Source organism: Pteropus vampyrus, unplaced genomic scaffold, assembly GCF_000151845.1.
Source record: "Pteropus vampyrus isolate Shadow unplaced genomic scaffold, Pvam_2.0 Scaffold363, whole genome shotgun sequence".
NCBI classification, from domain to species: Eukaryota; Metazoa; Chordata; class Mammalia; order Chiroptera; family Pteropodidae; genus Pteropus; species Pteropus vampyrus.
Genome location: NW_011889144.1, coordinates 1,346,694 through 1,361,955, shown reverse-complemented (window position 1 = coordinate 1,361,955; position 15,262 = coordinate 1,346,694). Strand labels below are relative to the sequence as shown.

The 15,262-nt window shown below is 36.5% G+C and overlaps 1 protein-coding gene across 5 annotated transcripts in view; it reads left to right on the top strand.

Moving 5' to 3' along the window:
- The window catches only part of DCUN1D2 (defective in cullin neddylation 1 domain containing 2), a 30,619-nt gene that overhangs the window by 10,192 nt on the left and 5,165 nt on the right, over positions 1-15,262 (top strand). For 3 of the 5 annotated variants that reach the window (XM_023522901.1, XM_011379524.2, XM_023522902.1), the window contains 3 exons: positions 4,136-4,266; positions 13,133-13,177; positions 14,611-14,693. In XM_023522901.1, the coding sequence (XP_023378669.1) occupies positions 4,136-4,266; positions 13,133-13,177; positions 14,611-14,693 (259 nt within the window). The remainder of the gene's footprint in view (positions 1-4,135; positions 4,267-13,132; positions 13,178-14,610; positions 14,694-15,262) is intronic. The other 2 variants (XM_011379523.2, XM_011379525.2) reach the window with 1 other exon arrangement.

Sequence of the window (15,262 nt, the reverse complement as noted above, 5' to 3'; positions counted from 1 at the left end):
TAATTTAATATGTTACTATATTAAACATTAATAAAATGTGATTTTGATTTTTGCTTATAATACTTCACTGTTCTATCTATATGGTTAGAATAAAAGCTTCATTAATAATGGGATGTTTCTCACTTGTCAGATAAGTCAGAGAAGTCAATAAAAGCATGTAACATAAATGTCTTTTAATCATTAAGCTTACTGAACTATTTCATGAGGTCATGTAAAAGCCAACTTGCTTGACTTGCTGATATTCTGATATTTCAGTGTTGACAACTTAAACTAGCTTATTTTTAGCTCTGAAGGAGCTTGACAGCCTTAGGTAAACATGTTCTTAAGGCATGTGCTTACAGCATTCCAGGTAAAAAATAGAACATTTGTTGTTTCCACTAAACCGATGAATCTGTTATATTTGTCAGCCTTGTCTAGACCCACAAGATGAAAATAAAATTGGAATTGATGGTATTCAGTTTCTACAAGACTTCCTTTATTTCTAGTGATATCTTACCATATTCCTTGCGCTTGTATGAAACCAACCAAACAAAATTGAGCGTTACTGTGATGTAATAACATATTTCTTCAGGTTCTTTGCACCTAGGAAAGCCTAGATGAATTACCAGTAGTTTTAGAATGGAAAATAACCTAATAAAGCAGCATTCCATTGGCATTATACTATATATTATCCCATTTGTTAAAATCTCCCCAAAATAAGACATTTTGAAAACAAGTGCTTCTTATAGAAACACTGGCATTTCTTAGGCATTGTCTAGAAATACGCTGTCCAAGAAAATTTGCAAAATTTCTGTCTATTATCTTATCGTCATAACTTAAACATACTTTAAATATTTTCAGTATGAATCGTCCCAAAATGTGTTACATAATTTCATGCTCTCTTCTATGGAGTATATAGAATGTAATTTAAGATTACAAGTTAATGATGGTTAATGGTACTGCTCTCCACATCTCACAGGGTAGTTAAAGGTGAAAGCATTTTATGAATATTAGAGTGCTATATACTAAATGAAAGTCTTATTTGTATATTAGTAAAGTATACTGTAGAGATAACCTCAGTGCTTTTAGGAATGTAAAGGACTGTTGGCCTCTAGTACTAAATAGCACTAAACTTGAAAACATACTTTGGCTTTTGTGTCTGCTCAATTATATTTTTTAACACTTTTTTTCTGGCCGTTAACTGTTGACTGTGGTTAGAGTATCTGCCTTTACAGTTAATCCTACATCCATTCATTGGAGGCTTGAGGATTCTTAAGTAGACTGAATAAACTTTATGAAATACCTTGACATCTTTGTAAAAACAAACAAACAAAAATGATTGTATGTGTGGCTCTATTTCTGGATTCTCTATTATATCCCATGGATCTAATACCACATAATCTTGATTTTGGAGCTTCAAGCTTTGAGTTTGGTCAATCTGCAGGACACAAGGTCAGCAAACAAAAATTGATATTTCAAAACACTGAATGCAACGATGCAACAAAACAAAGTGAATTTAAAATATATGTCATTTTCAGTAGGATCAAAAATATAAAACACCTAGAATAAATCTAATTAAAGATGTGTGCTACCTCCACAGAGAAAACAACTCACTGAAAGACAGGAGATCTGACTAGTGGGAGAAATATATCTCATTCATACGTTGGAACACTTAGTGTTTTATCCCTAAATTTATCTGTACATTTAATGTAGTCTCAATGAAAACCCCAATAAGTAATAGATTTATGTATGTGTAATTTGACAAGCAGATTTTAAATTTAAATGAATATGCACAGTCAAGAATAGCCAACAATTCTTAAAGAAAAAAAGAATGAGGGGGAAGATGTTCTCTACCAGATAATTAGGACTTTTCAAGCTATAGTCACTAAGACTACACAGTATTGAGTACCGGAATAGATAAACAGACCAGTGGAACAGAATGGAGGGCCCAGAAACAAATCTGTATATATAGGTATGTTTGATTTATGGCAGAAGTAGCACTTTAGAGAAGTAGAGAAAGGACATCTTTTTAGTAAATGGTCCTGGGAGAATTGGCTAGTTATATGGGGAAAAAAAATTCATCTTGATCCCTGCCACACGCCTACATAAAAATGAGTTCCAAGTGGATTATAGATCCCCAGTCTTTTAGAGGCTAAAAACAGAAGTCTCTAGAAGACAATGTAGGAGAATATCTTTATGGTTATGTAGTAGGAAAAGTTTTAAAACATCACCAAAAAAAAAAAAAAAACACTATAAAGAAGATTGATAGTAGTAGTACTATACTAAAAATAACTACCAAGAAATACCATCAAGGAAATGAAAAGGCAGTCCATATTCTGAAGTACTTTAAAAATATTTCACTGATTAGGTGATGAACACACAATGCAATTTATGTGACATATTGTTGAAATGTACACTAGAAACTTATTTGATTAGGTCACCCCCAATAATTTTGTTAAAATACATTACAGTAAAAAAAATACTACACTGACAAAAGACCTATATTCCTTATATATAAAAAATTCCTATAAAACAATTAGAATAAGATAACCTAATGGAAAATAGGCAAGAGACTTGAACAGGCACCTCACGAAAGAGGATTTCCAAATGGCCAGTGAAAATACGAGAATGTGCTCAATCGTATTTATTGGAGGAGTGCAGATTAAAACAATGAAATAGAACCTCACTACTCACTCTCTAGAATGGCTAAAATAAGACAGTCACAAATATTAGTGAAAATGTGAGGCAACAGGAACACTAGTATACTGCTGGTGGGAGTGTGAAGTGAGACAATCACTGGAAAACTATTTGACCTTGCTTATGAACTTGAAAATGCTCAGACTCTGTGACCCAGTTGTTCCACTCTTAGGTATGCCTACCATAACTCATTCATGTTTTTGCTTGGATATATGTATAGAAACATGTTGAACAACATTCTTTATAACCAGAAAACTAAAAAAAAGTCAAAATATTTATTAACAGTAAATATATAAATTATAAAATATGAATATAATGGAATGGTATATGAGAATGAAAATAAACCAACCAGAGCGACACATGTCAGCATGAATGAGTCTCACGGATATAATGTTGGCAGAGAAAGCCAGACACAAAATAATATACACCATGAGTTCTCATTTATAAAGTTTAGAAACATATCCAACTAATACTGTCGAGGAATGCTTGTTGGGGTGATGGTAGGCAAAAAGAAGAGCAAGGAAGCGACCACATGGAGGAAGGGGGCTGTGATGGGGAAGAGCATGTGGCTGCTCCCCAGGCGCTGCTGCCTGCCCATTCTTGATGTGGGCAGGCCGCACTCGGGAGCACCCATGGCATTCCCTGAAGCTGTGCATTTGTGCCTCTGAGTGTGTTCATGGACTTCGTGGTGCTTCTAGCTGCTCCAGGACTTTCCGTTGTCTTTCCTCAGCCCTGCTCTACTTGGATAAATGAAGTGCCACTTTTGTTCTCTTCCTTGCTGTGCAGTCAAAATAAAAGTGACAAAATTTATGTTTCTCTATTCTATATACTGCTTTAAAGACTATTTAATATTCTTAAAGGTTACTGACTTTGGAGGACAATCCAATTTTAAAACAATAGAGTTGTGTTTTATCATACTTAGATGTTTTAAATCTAACCTGCTGTAATGAAGAAACCCCTAGATGCAATAGCTTTAAGGCTACAGGTTTATTTTCCTATTGTAGGACAGTACAGGGGTAGCAGTGGTAGGGGCTGGCAGTGTGTGACTCAGTTCTTTGAGGTCTTGTCACTGTCATCTCAGGGCATTTGCCTCTATGTGGTCAAAACCACAGAGTTAAATCCTGTCCATATTCCAACTCACACAGAGGAGGGCAAGCAATTTTGGTTTTCGATTTTTTTCTTTTAATGACAGCTTTATTAAGAGGTAATTCACATGCCATACAATTCACTTGTTTATAAGTGTACAAATTAGTGGTTTTAGTGTATTCACAAATCTGTGTGGCCATCACCACAATCAATTTTAGACTATTTTGAGTCCTTTTAGCTAGAGAAAGGAGCCCACCAGAGTTCCACCCTTAGACCCGAGTCTCAGGCTGCACCAAATTGCAGTGAAGCTGCCCAGATTGGTGAGGCATGTCTGCCACCCGTAACAAAGCACTCTTTCTGTCTCTTGGCACAGGTGTGACAGTATAGAAAAGCTGAAAGCTCTTCTGCCAAGATTGGAGCAAGAACTTAAGGACACAGTAAAGTTTAAGGATTTTTATCAGTTTACTTTTACTTTTGCCAAGAACCCTGGGCAAAAAGGTTTAGGTGAGTATAAAATTCAGACTTGTAAAAGGCCACATTACGATGAGATTATAAGTAGACAAGACCAATAGGATTTCAATCCTGCCTGATATAATGTTATTCTTCTTTGCGTTTCTTTTTCTTCTCACTAATTTGCTCTCCATGCAGACAGACCAGTTTGTACTTGAACACCTCAACCAATATCACTCTCACATTCTGGATTTAAATATTTAAATTTTAAAATGTAAGCTAATTAGCAAGTGCTCTGTGTTTTCTCAAAATGCTATCTAACTCACTAATGAGTTAGAGAAGTCAGCAATTAATGTTGACAGTTGGTGTGTTTGTACTGGCTAGATGTGTGATCCCACCGATGGTTTTGCTAGGATTGGCCAGGTGACATTAACCTTGTCCCAGTCTGGAGACTTAAAGTTAACTTAGTCGAAACCAGTTCTGATGTGAACTGGATTATATTTCAGTCCAGCATACCTCATTTTATTGGGCTTTCGCAAATAGTGTGTTTTCATCAACATCAAGGCAAGACCCTCCACCAGCAAAAAGATTAGTACTCGCTGAAGGCTCAGATGATGGTTAGCATTTTTTAGCAATAAATTATTTTTAACTTAAGGTATGTACCTTTTTTTTTACATAACGCTGTTGCACACTTAATAAACTACAGTAGAGTGTAAACATGTATTTATATGCTCTGGAAAACCAAAAATTTGTGTGACTCCCTTTATCATGATATTTACTTTATTTCGGTGGTCTGGACTGTACTTCTTTCAGAGTCGTATGATTTTGTTATATAACTTGTGTACTGCTATATATGGTACATTGAGAAAAATTTTAACTTAAATATTTATTTTGAGTTTTTGGTTTATTTGAGAGTTTTATTCTGATTAGTTTAATTTGTTCTGCCCTAAGTACTACATAGTTTATTTTTATTTTATCTCTTTGTTAAAATCAACCTGTATTGACCTACATTTTGTTGCCTAATATAATAGAATTATGTGTAGTTCATTAAAATTTCTTACATGTTTAGAGAGGGGAATTACATGGTCTTCTAAATAGGAATTAAACAAGTATATTAGAAAGTATGTTTGAAGAAAATTCCTTATGAATAAAAGCAATATTATAAGATGACCAAAATTAGGTAGGAAATCTGAAAAGGCCTTGAAAACTCATAGATAGAAAATTCCACTGCAAGCATTTTACTTGTGCATGTTTGCAGGTATGTGTGTGCCGTAAACATTCTTATCCCTTCTGTCTTTCTGACATTCTTCCTTTCCTTCTCCTATCAACAGATCACAGGTGCAGATTGAGGCAGCAGGCACTTTTGTCTTAAATCAGGGAGGTGGACAGTAGGCATTTCTGTCTCAGATCAGGGAGATGGGCAGCTGCCTTTTCTTAGCACTCTTTGCCATAGCAGCAATTATTTTCTTTTTCTTTGTTTTTCTCTGGTATTGTGGTTCATTTTTACTCATGGTGCATTGCACTGTGATGAGTCTCCTGTCAGATTCCCTCTCTCTCTAGGCTGATCCACCATGCGAACAGGTTTCTTGCCTTGTATGCCACCTCACAGATCATACACCTCAGACCTGCCACCTCAGGAGCTGAAAAAGACCTCTGCCACAGGGTCCTGCTCAGGAATTTACTGGAATGGATTTGCTCAAAATTACGAAAGGTACAAGTGGGAGAGCCACTGGAAAAATGTGGATGTATTTTTTCCTGTTGAAAGAAGCCAGTGGGCAAATAGAGGTCGTCAGTTGTATAAAGGTACAACAGCGAGGAGTTTCTGATGTCAGAGAGCTTTGCACGTTCCCTACCTCGTCATGAGTTAGAGAGCCGAGGTCATGAAAAACATTTGTAGGACCCCACAGGAAGAGGTGATTCTGACACATTTGTTTGTCAGGAAAATGATTGCTTTCCTGTTTGGCCTGACATCAATGAAGAATCCTTTTTCTTAACCAAATGCAAAGACTAAAAGGGAAGGAGAGTCCGTGACAGCACCAGGTCAACGTTTGAGCATGATCAGTGAGAAGAAGAAGCAGAAGCTGGATTTGGTCTGTTCTCATCCCTTCCCAGAGACCAACACATGGTCAGCCGACGGAGATAAGGGGACACAGGGGCACTGCAGGTATAGCCCTAGTTTGCCCCTGGGCTCTCCGTGAGGCTTGTCAGGGCATTGCCTGAAGAAGGACTTGCCAGGTGCTTCCAGATGGACCATAAGGAGGAGAGACCAAGGCAGTGACACCAGGGCCCTGGTTAAGTTAGAATTTCAGATGATTCCAGTTGTGCTCATGCAGAGTGGAGAGTTGAACTCACAGTATTGTGCTCATGAGAAAATTTAAATACTTGGCATACTTTAAAAAAGTAATCCTTACAGTGCTACTCATCAGTGAGGGATAAAATTGGAGTGGAATAATAATAGCCTGTCACCCCAGCACTGCTGCCCTCAGCCTTGGACACACTAGTCTCCCATAGAAGACATAGAGTCTTCTCTGCCACTCAGATGTCCAAATGCAAGACTGGTCTCGACAGTCGGTGTGGCTTTTGTTTGTGGGTGGCCACTTTTATCTTTTACCTTTTACTGGAAAGAAAGGTGAAAGTAAGCACATATACGGAAGCCAGATGCCTTCATCTGATTCACATGTGGCCTTACCCCCGTTTTATAAATAGGGAAACTGAGGCTGAAGTATAGAATAACATATCGAGGGCTGAACACAGGCTATGACAGCAGGATTTGGAGTCCACTCTCACCTGTTCCTTGTGTTCACACCTCCCTGTTGGGCGACCTGACATGGGCTGAGAGCCCAGGGCCTGGGGTGCGCTGGGAGTCTGCAAGTACAGGGGAGCAGAAGCATAGCATCCGATCATGCAGTCTCACTGTCATGGGCACCTGTAGGGAAAGGTCAGACCATCAAAGTAAGATCAGGTCTGTCTTGGCCCGTCCATCCTCTCCTGGTCACTCTGCTTGCCTGCCTTCTAGGGCTTTCTCTGCCAAGCTTCTCTGATCCATTCTTCCACCAGTTTTCACATTTAACCAACTCAGAGCCAAAGTATTTCCCATTCTGTCTACATCTTTCATTTTATATTATTCAGTTTCAACTTATTTCATACTATGCATATAGATTATATGAGCAAAATATATCACAATTTTAAAATTAAATTAGTGACAGTTCTGATTCAGCACAAATGACTTCACCTCAGTTTTTAAAAGCAACAGACACTGACAAAACAATGATTTTCTGATGTAGTGTTGCTTCATCTGGTTGTGTCAAAGTTGGAGCCATTAAGAAGTGATGTCCTGCATCATTCACTCTGAGGACAGGAAAAGCTTTCTTGCAGTCTCAGAAAGCTGCTGCAGTGTGTCCTGACTGAGGACACATCACCTGGTGCATGAGCTGCAGTGTGTCCTGACTGAAGACATATCATCTGGTGTGTGTGCGGTATGCCCTGACTAGCATGTCACCTAGTGGTCAGGCCCAATGTTAAACTAGGTTACAAGGCTTGAGTGTCGGTCTAATTAAGAGATGGTGTGATTTTGGTTAAGGTAGTTATAACAGATGTTAAGAGCATCGTCTTGCCTTGTACGTCGTGTTATTATGAAGACATCAGCCTATGAACTTTGCTGTAGTGGTGACAGAATAGCTAATTGGGAGACCGGGTGCTGAGTTCAACTCCTGACTTACCTGCTTTGCCTTCACATAAAAATAACTCTGCACTCCATAGACCCAGCCACCTAATGACACTTTCAACCTCAGCTTTTTTTTTTTTTATTTGATCTAGTATAACTTTATTTTTTTCAACTGTAAAGATTTGTTTCTTTTTAGGAATCTTATAAACACCTAGAAGAAGTATACTTTAATTGTCATTTCCACTACAACAAGGATTTGGTGGCTGTCATTGAAGAATATTAGCATTCAAGGTGTGTAGTGACTCTCTGAGACAGGGACCATCTCTGTAAGAGGGATGAGGAAGTGCCAAAAACTTAGTCTTGTCCTAGACTGTGCTGTGGTACCTTCCTTAATTACCTGCTGTGCTATCTTGGGTTAGCAGCATTTAGATTGCCAACTCCTGGTTTGTTTAACAGTGTAAGTGGTGTTTTCTATTTTAATTATGTTAGAAAGACTAAGACAAAAATATAAAATGTGATTAGATCCTATAAGATGGCAAGTCAGATGCATCGCCATGCTGTCGGACAGAGTGGTTGAGTGACTGTTCTTGTGGCAGTGAAGAGCCATACATCGTGCTGTGTTATTGGGAGGTGACAGTCAATAGCTGAGTCCAGAGGCCTGAATTCACTGGTTACGTTCTCTCAATCCCTTGTCATCTTTACCTTGTGTCTTTCTGATTAAAAGCTGTCCTCTTTTTTCACCTCTCTTTCTCTTAAGCCATTATCTGTTGAGTTTATTCCTTTTAGTTTAGGTATTTCTGAAGTGATTTTCTTTCATTTCTCATTCTTGAGCTTTGTCCCCTCATTTCTGAGTTTTTCTATTCTGATATATGTTCTTTCATGTTTTGTGTCATTTCTTAATGTCTGTAGCTTGTTTTGAGCTGGAAGTCACAATTCCTATTGCTCTATTAGCATGGTTCCTGGCAGGCATTCATTTTATAGGGATATTTTGTTTGTATTGTCTTTTTTCTTAGGATGTTATAAGAGATTTGACCTCAGGTTTTTTCTCTTACTCATTTCTTTGCAAAATTACCTTGCCTGGACTTTTAGAAGGAGGATGGTTTAGGGCAGCATTCTAACTTCATAGAACTTCCTCTTCTGGGGTATGTGTGTGCACACACTCAAGTGTGTATGAATGTGCCTGCATGAGTGTTAATGTGTCTACATGTGTGTGCATGTGTTTACATGCATGCATGTCATGTACAATAATGTAAAGTTTGCTTTCTAAGACTTTCTGGCTTCCTCCCTCTCTCCTACTTTTATCTCTTTTCCTGTTTCTGCTCTTCTTTCCTGTTCAGCTTGTCCACCCAACTGCCTCTTGCAGTGAGGCCCTGCCTAGGAGGTGCTGTGGTAGATTAGTTCTGAGGTTTGTGGGAACCATGTTGCTTCAACCTTTGTAGCCCTCATGGCAGGTCCCTGCATCCACCTTCTATTGGTCACAGCAGTGGCCCAGTTTTGGTTCTGTCCTCGCCTCGTCCTGACCAGGCTTTGCAATGAACACTTGGTGGCTGCTCTGAGGTACCCCTGTTGTCGCACCCACCAGAGACACCATGCCTCTTTAACTCCCCGCCCCCCACACCATACACACCATACAGGTCTTGTGGCTGCTAATGGTCCATCTTATCCTACCCATACTTTCAGTTCATGATGGTGCTTTCTCACCTTACTTTATTGTTGCCTTTGGGTTTTGGTTTTGCTGTCTAGTTGCTTTATCTGTTTCTTGAAGATTCAGAGAAATTCAAAAACTATGTTTAACTCTTCTACCACCTTTCCAGAACTATTCCAAAATCTTTGAGCATTAAGTTTTCATCAACTGCTTATCTAAAAGACAGAAGGAAGGGGCTGAGGCATGTAAACTGCTTATTCTTAAACCATCATGTCATGAGTCCTTGGTGGTTTTTCCCCAAGACCATTAGTTCTTTTTTTTCTTTTTCTTTTTTTTTTTTAACCATTTTAGCTGTTTTTAAGTGTACAGCTCAGTGGCACTAAGGACATTCACATTGTTGTCTAACCATCACTGCCATCCATCTCTAGAATGTTTTAATCTTGCCAGACTAAAACTTTGTCCCCATTATACAGTGACTCCCCATTCTTCCTCCCCGCAGCCCTTGACAACTACCATTCTATTTCCTGTCTCTATGAATTTGACTTCTCTAGGTAGCTTGTATCAGTGAAATCATGCAGTATTTGTCCTTTTGTTACTCGTTATTTTATTTAACATAATGTTCTCAAGGTTCATCCATTTTGTAGCTTGTGTCAGAATTTTCTTTTAAGGCTGAATAATATTCTGCTGTATGTATAGACCACACTTTGCTTATTTATTCATCTGTTAATGGACACTTGGGTTGTTTCCACCTATTATCTATTGTGAATAATGCTGCTATGAGCATGTGTGTACAAATATCTGCTCTAGTCCCAGCTTTTCAATTCTTTTGGGTATATACCCAGAAGTGGAATTATTGGATCATATGATAACTTTATGTTTAATTTTTTGGGAAACCACCATACTATTTTCCACAGTAGCTGTGTCATTTTACTTTCCTACTAATAGTGCACACGGTTCCAATTTCTCTATATCTTTTGCCAATGCTTGTTATTTTCTGGGTTTTTTTAATTTGTTTTTTGTTTTTTATAATAGCTATCCTAAAGGTGGGCTAATAACTGTTCTCTTATCAGCTGATTTTTTACTTTTAGAACTCAAACTCTTGCTTATTCTCTCTTCCACTCTCAGAGGCTGAAGCAAAATAGTCATTAAAAAGTAAAGCCTACTTTAGTTTGGACTTTCATTACCCAATAACAATTATCAGTGTTCTCAAGAAAACATTACTGGTCTTTTCTAGAAACTAACAAACAAATTGACAACAGAATAACAGTACTGAAGGAGATTTGGGTTGGGCTCATTCATCATTCTTGGGATATCTATAAGAAGACTTGGTCATTTGGTGAGGGCAGGTGCCATGTTCCCAACCAGTGGTTCTTTCTGCCATGGATATTATTTCTTCTGCTGCTGCCCCCTTTTTTTTTTTTAACGTCTCTCTACATCTTGATTTTTCCTAAGTAATATTCACCTGAAGAAGAAATGTTGCTTTCCATGGTTTTCTAAAATTTGGCTAATTTGGGTCTGAGTGTAATTATTATTATACCTCAAAAGGAAAATGTCAATAATGCTTTACTTTTGAGCAGTGTAATTATTAGAGTCTTCTTTAGCTTCTTTTTTCAAAGTGATAATTAGTCCAATCCAAATTTTAAAATAACAGCAGTTATACTTTAATGTTGTGAAATGGTTACCAGGAAAGGGTACCTTGAAATGTCAGTAAATGATAATAATAGTATTCTTCCCGACTGTTTTATTCTGCAACTTTAATATCTTCAGTATAATTTAGAATAATTAAGCTCCTATTAGAAATAATTATTTATACTCATTGATATATTTTGCAGTCTATGGGATTTCTTCCTTTTAGTGTTGAAGTGAAAATGTTTAAAAAGGGTTAGCATTTCATTTGACTTTCATGTGCAGGTATTGTTTTTAAGAATTTTTATCTTACAGTGCTAAGTTAACTTGCCAGAAATAGGAAAGTATTAAGGAACTTTTTTCCAAAGTTATGGTTTTCCATTGGCCCCTGTAAAGCAAGGTCTGCAGACTGGCACACAGGCATCACCTGGGAACTTGCCAGATCACAGATTCTCAGGTTGCACTCCAGGTGCACTGCTTTGGTTAGTAGTTGCCACATAACAAAGTTCCTCAAAACTTAGTGGCTTCAGACAACTATCATTGTTTTGTAGCTCATGATCTTTTGGATCTCTTAAGGCCCACCCCTGGAGATCCTACAGCATCAGTTCCATTCAAAATTGGCACAGTAGACATACATTATAAATTCTATGATCATTCCTAAGAGGTTCTAAATTTATTACCTTATTTAAAGTTTAAAAGTTTATTTTTTTTCATGAATATTTCAAAGAAATTCAATATGAGAGTAAGGAATGTTTTGAAACATTTTTACAGTGTGAAGCCTTATATGTTTGTCCTCTATTTGAAGTAGATTTTTCTTATCATCGGGTAGCAAAATAGGTGACATTCTTTTACTGAGAAAAATTATCTTCTTCTTTAGTTTATGTTTATAGACACAAGTATTTGTCAAATTCATTCACTAGAAAATTAGAACAGTTACTGATTGTGTTTCTGCTTCATGAGAGTAATTGAAAAAATATGAAGTTAAAGTAAGGCTCTTTGGGAAAACGATTAGATTATTTGAACATTTCAAATACATTAAACTCTTTATTTTAGATGGTTTTTTGAAGACTTTAAAAGAAGGGACATAAAGCAAGACAAATGATTTTATGACTACACATTCAAAACAAAACAATGGATTTTACGACTTCCAAAGTATATTATGTGGTTTGTCTTTTGAAGGATTAAATATAAATTAAAGAGACTGATACAAGTGTTCCTATAGTTCCTAGAAAAGGCATGGACAACAGTGGAAAAGGGTAATCAAAAAAAGAGAGATTTATCCTTAATTTCCTTTAGGTTTGTGTGTGTTTATATGTGTGTGAAGATTATGTATACTATACTGTTTCATGTGTGATTATTTTTTAGTCTGTAGTTAACTAATGGTCAACCTAATAAAGAAGAGAATTAAAGCTTTTTGACTCTTTGTTTTAATATAAGAAGCTTGACATATACTGGCTAGAGTCTGAAATCAGTTGGCTTTGACAAATCTTGATTTTTGAAGAAGTAAAGCTTCATGATAATTAGCTATTTTTTATATCCGCTCAAAGAATTTTTTTTTTTTTGATAGAAGGGATATCTTTATCATCTAATTCTAAATGGAGCATCACAAATATAAATTCTGATAATACTTTCTAAACATTTTCTTACTCAGGAAATACAACTTTTCAAAGGTTATTGGAAAGAAAATAGTTGCTATAAAGATTCTTTTTATAGCCACTAGAGTAGCTCTTGTGGTTGATTCCAGCTCTCTAGTTCTGTCATTTTGAGTTTTGTTGTTATTTTGTAAATGGTTAAGTCCATTAGGACCATATTAAACATTTTACATAGGTAATATTAAATATTGAAAATACATACATTTACTTTTAGTCGTGTGGTTTAAAAACATACAAATCAAGAACTTCATAAGAAAGATTTCTAGGACCAAACTAATCCAAAAGTAACTAGATTAAATGTCTGCCATAAAACTATTTTTCTTTCCTCTCCAGGTTTACCTTCATTTCTCAATGTGAGACTTTTCATCATTAAGATGAGTTGAGTATAGATTTCAAATAACGTTCTTCCTAAGTGATAAGGATGTAGACTTAGCAGGACAAGACTAATCATCTTAGCATTATACTGCGGGCCCCATAGGTAAGGTTCAGCGAGCCTTTCCATGCTATCAGTTCCTTGAAACTTTCTGACCATTTCTTTTTTTCTGATTAAGACCCCAGGGTATTTAAGACTGAGGAAGTCTGTAATGGACTTCAAACACATAGGGAATATATGCATTTTATTTAAAGTTGGTTCTTATATATCTGTTTTGTTTATCCAATTTTAATAATTATCAACCCTGGAAATTTCAGGTTAGAGTTGTAACTTTAATAATTTTTGTCCAAGTGGGACCAAAGAAAATTTAGATGAAAATCTTCTGAAAAGTGTTTAGTATTTTGCATTTAAGATAATTTGTTACTTTAAATATTTACTCATCCACTTTTTACATTAGTTTATCTCACATATATAGGTAAACATATAATTAGGAAATATTTCATTGTAACTATTCTTTTACTGTCTAAAGTGGTGAGCACTATTCAACATGATTAGGTTATCCATTTTAAGAAATAAACTTCTCGGCCTCTTTATGTACTTTCTATCTCAAGCATATGAAGAGAAATAGATATTAAACTTCCAGTAAACAGAAAATGAATCAGTATTCCAAAAATTATGGATTGGAGATCATATTCAAATACAGCCCTAACACTCAGCATTCATATTCCATTAAGACATCATCTTAAGATTTGTTTTAGAAGTTGTAAAATAATCACTTCCATCTAGTTGGGAAAAAATGAGGACATTGACTTTGATTAATAACCAGTCTAGATTTTTAAATATCCTTACACCAGTGAAAGTAATTTTCCTTAAACCTACTTACAAGGCATGTCTTGACTGTGCCTTGAGAAATTCCAAGTCCTTACAGTGCTTATATGATATACTTTTGAATCAGATTCTATTATAGTTCTGATAATGGCAAAGCAGATCTATTTAGAAAGCTAATATCCCTTTCTTTCAAACAAATTATTTAACTTCTAGTTCATCACTTAGAAAGTGCATTAGCCTATTTTTATTTTTATTTTTTTTGATAATATGCATTTGTAATATCCAGGTTGACTCAGGCTTAAGGACAGCCTGATGTATATGAAAATGAGGGTCCTTGAAACTAATTAATTCAGAGATAATTATTTATATACCTGAATAACAATACACAAATCCTTTTTTGAAGACATGTCCCCAGAGTTATAAAATTAGATTACACACAATTTCAGGAACACTTCTGTAAAGATTAGGCCTCATATTAACCTTGGGTAAGCCTGCTGAATTTTATTAAGTGAATATCAGTGTGCTAAGAAGTGGTAGTTTTTTGTGCAGTGGAAAAAGAAATTGGGAGGTATTGATAGCTCTTTCTCCTTTTTTTTTTTTTTTCCCCCAGATTTAGAAATGGCTGTTGCATATTGGAATTTAGTATTATCTGGAAGGTTTAAGTTTTTAGATCTTTGGAACACCTTTTTATTGGTAAGTATCCTCCTGCTTCATGCCATCTGTGCCCAGTGTGAAGGTGGGGTGTGGTTAGTAGGTTATGTGGCTATACATATTATCTAACCAAAGTATTATACCTGGACATTGTGGTAAACGAAAGTCTTGTACAGAGATCACCAGGTAACAAGTTGCCACATAGTTCTGCCACGTGCAGAGCACCGCAGCCACCGAGTTTCAGGTGGGGACGCTTTGAGGTTGACCTTGAAAGTGGCTCCTAATGGCCACATGAAACTTCTTCTAAACTGGGGCTTCAGATGGTGGATCGTATATTGTTGTCCAGTGGATCCCTGCCACTGCATGTGGGTTCATATTCTGATACCATTTTGAAATGTATTTTATGATACTTGGAAGGAAAGGAGGGCATAGTTGGCACCATTAGGAGAAAGTCTGTCTATGCTGGAGGCGGGCATTCCAGTTATGCTGGGCATTCTTAGTGAGATGTGTCCCCCTAGCGTGAAATAAGGGAAGCGGGTGTAGCTGTGGGCTGTTTGAAGTACATGGAAGGCAAGGGTACATCCCAACTCCAAAATAAACAATCATGATGT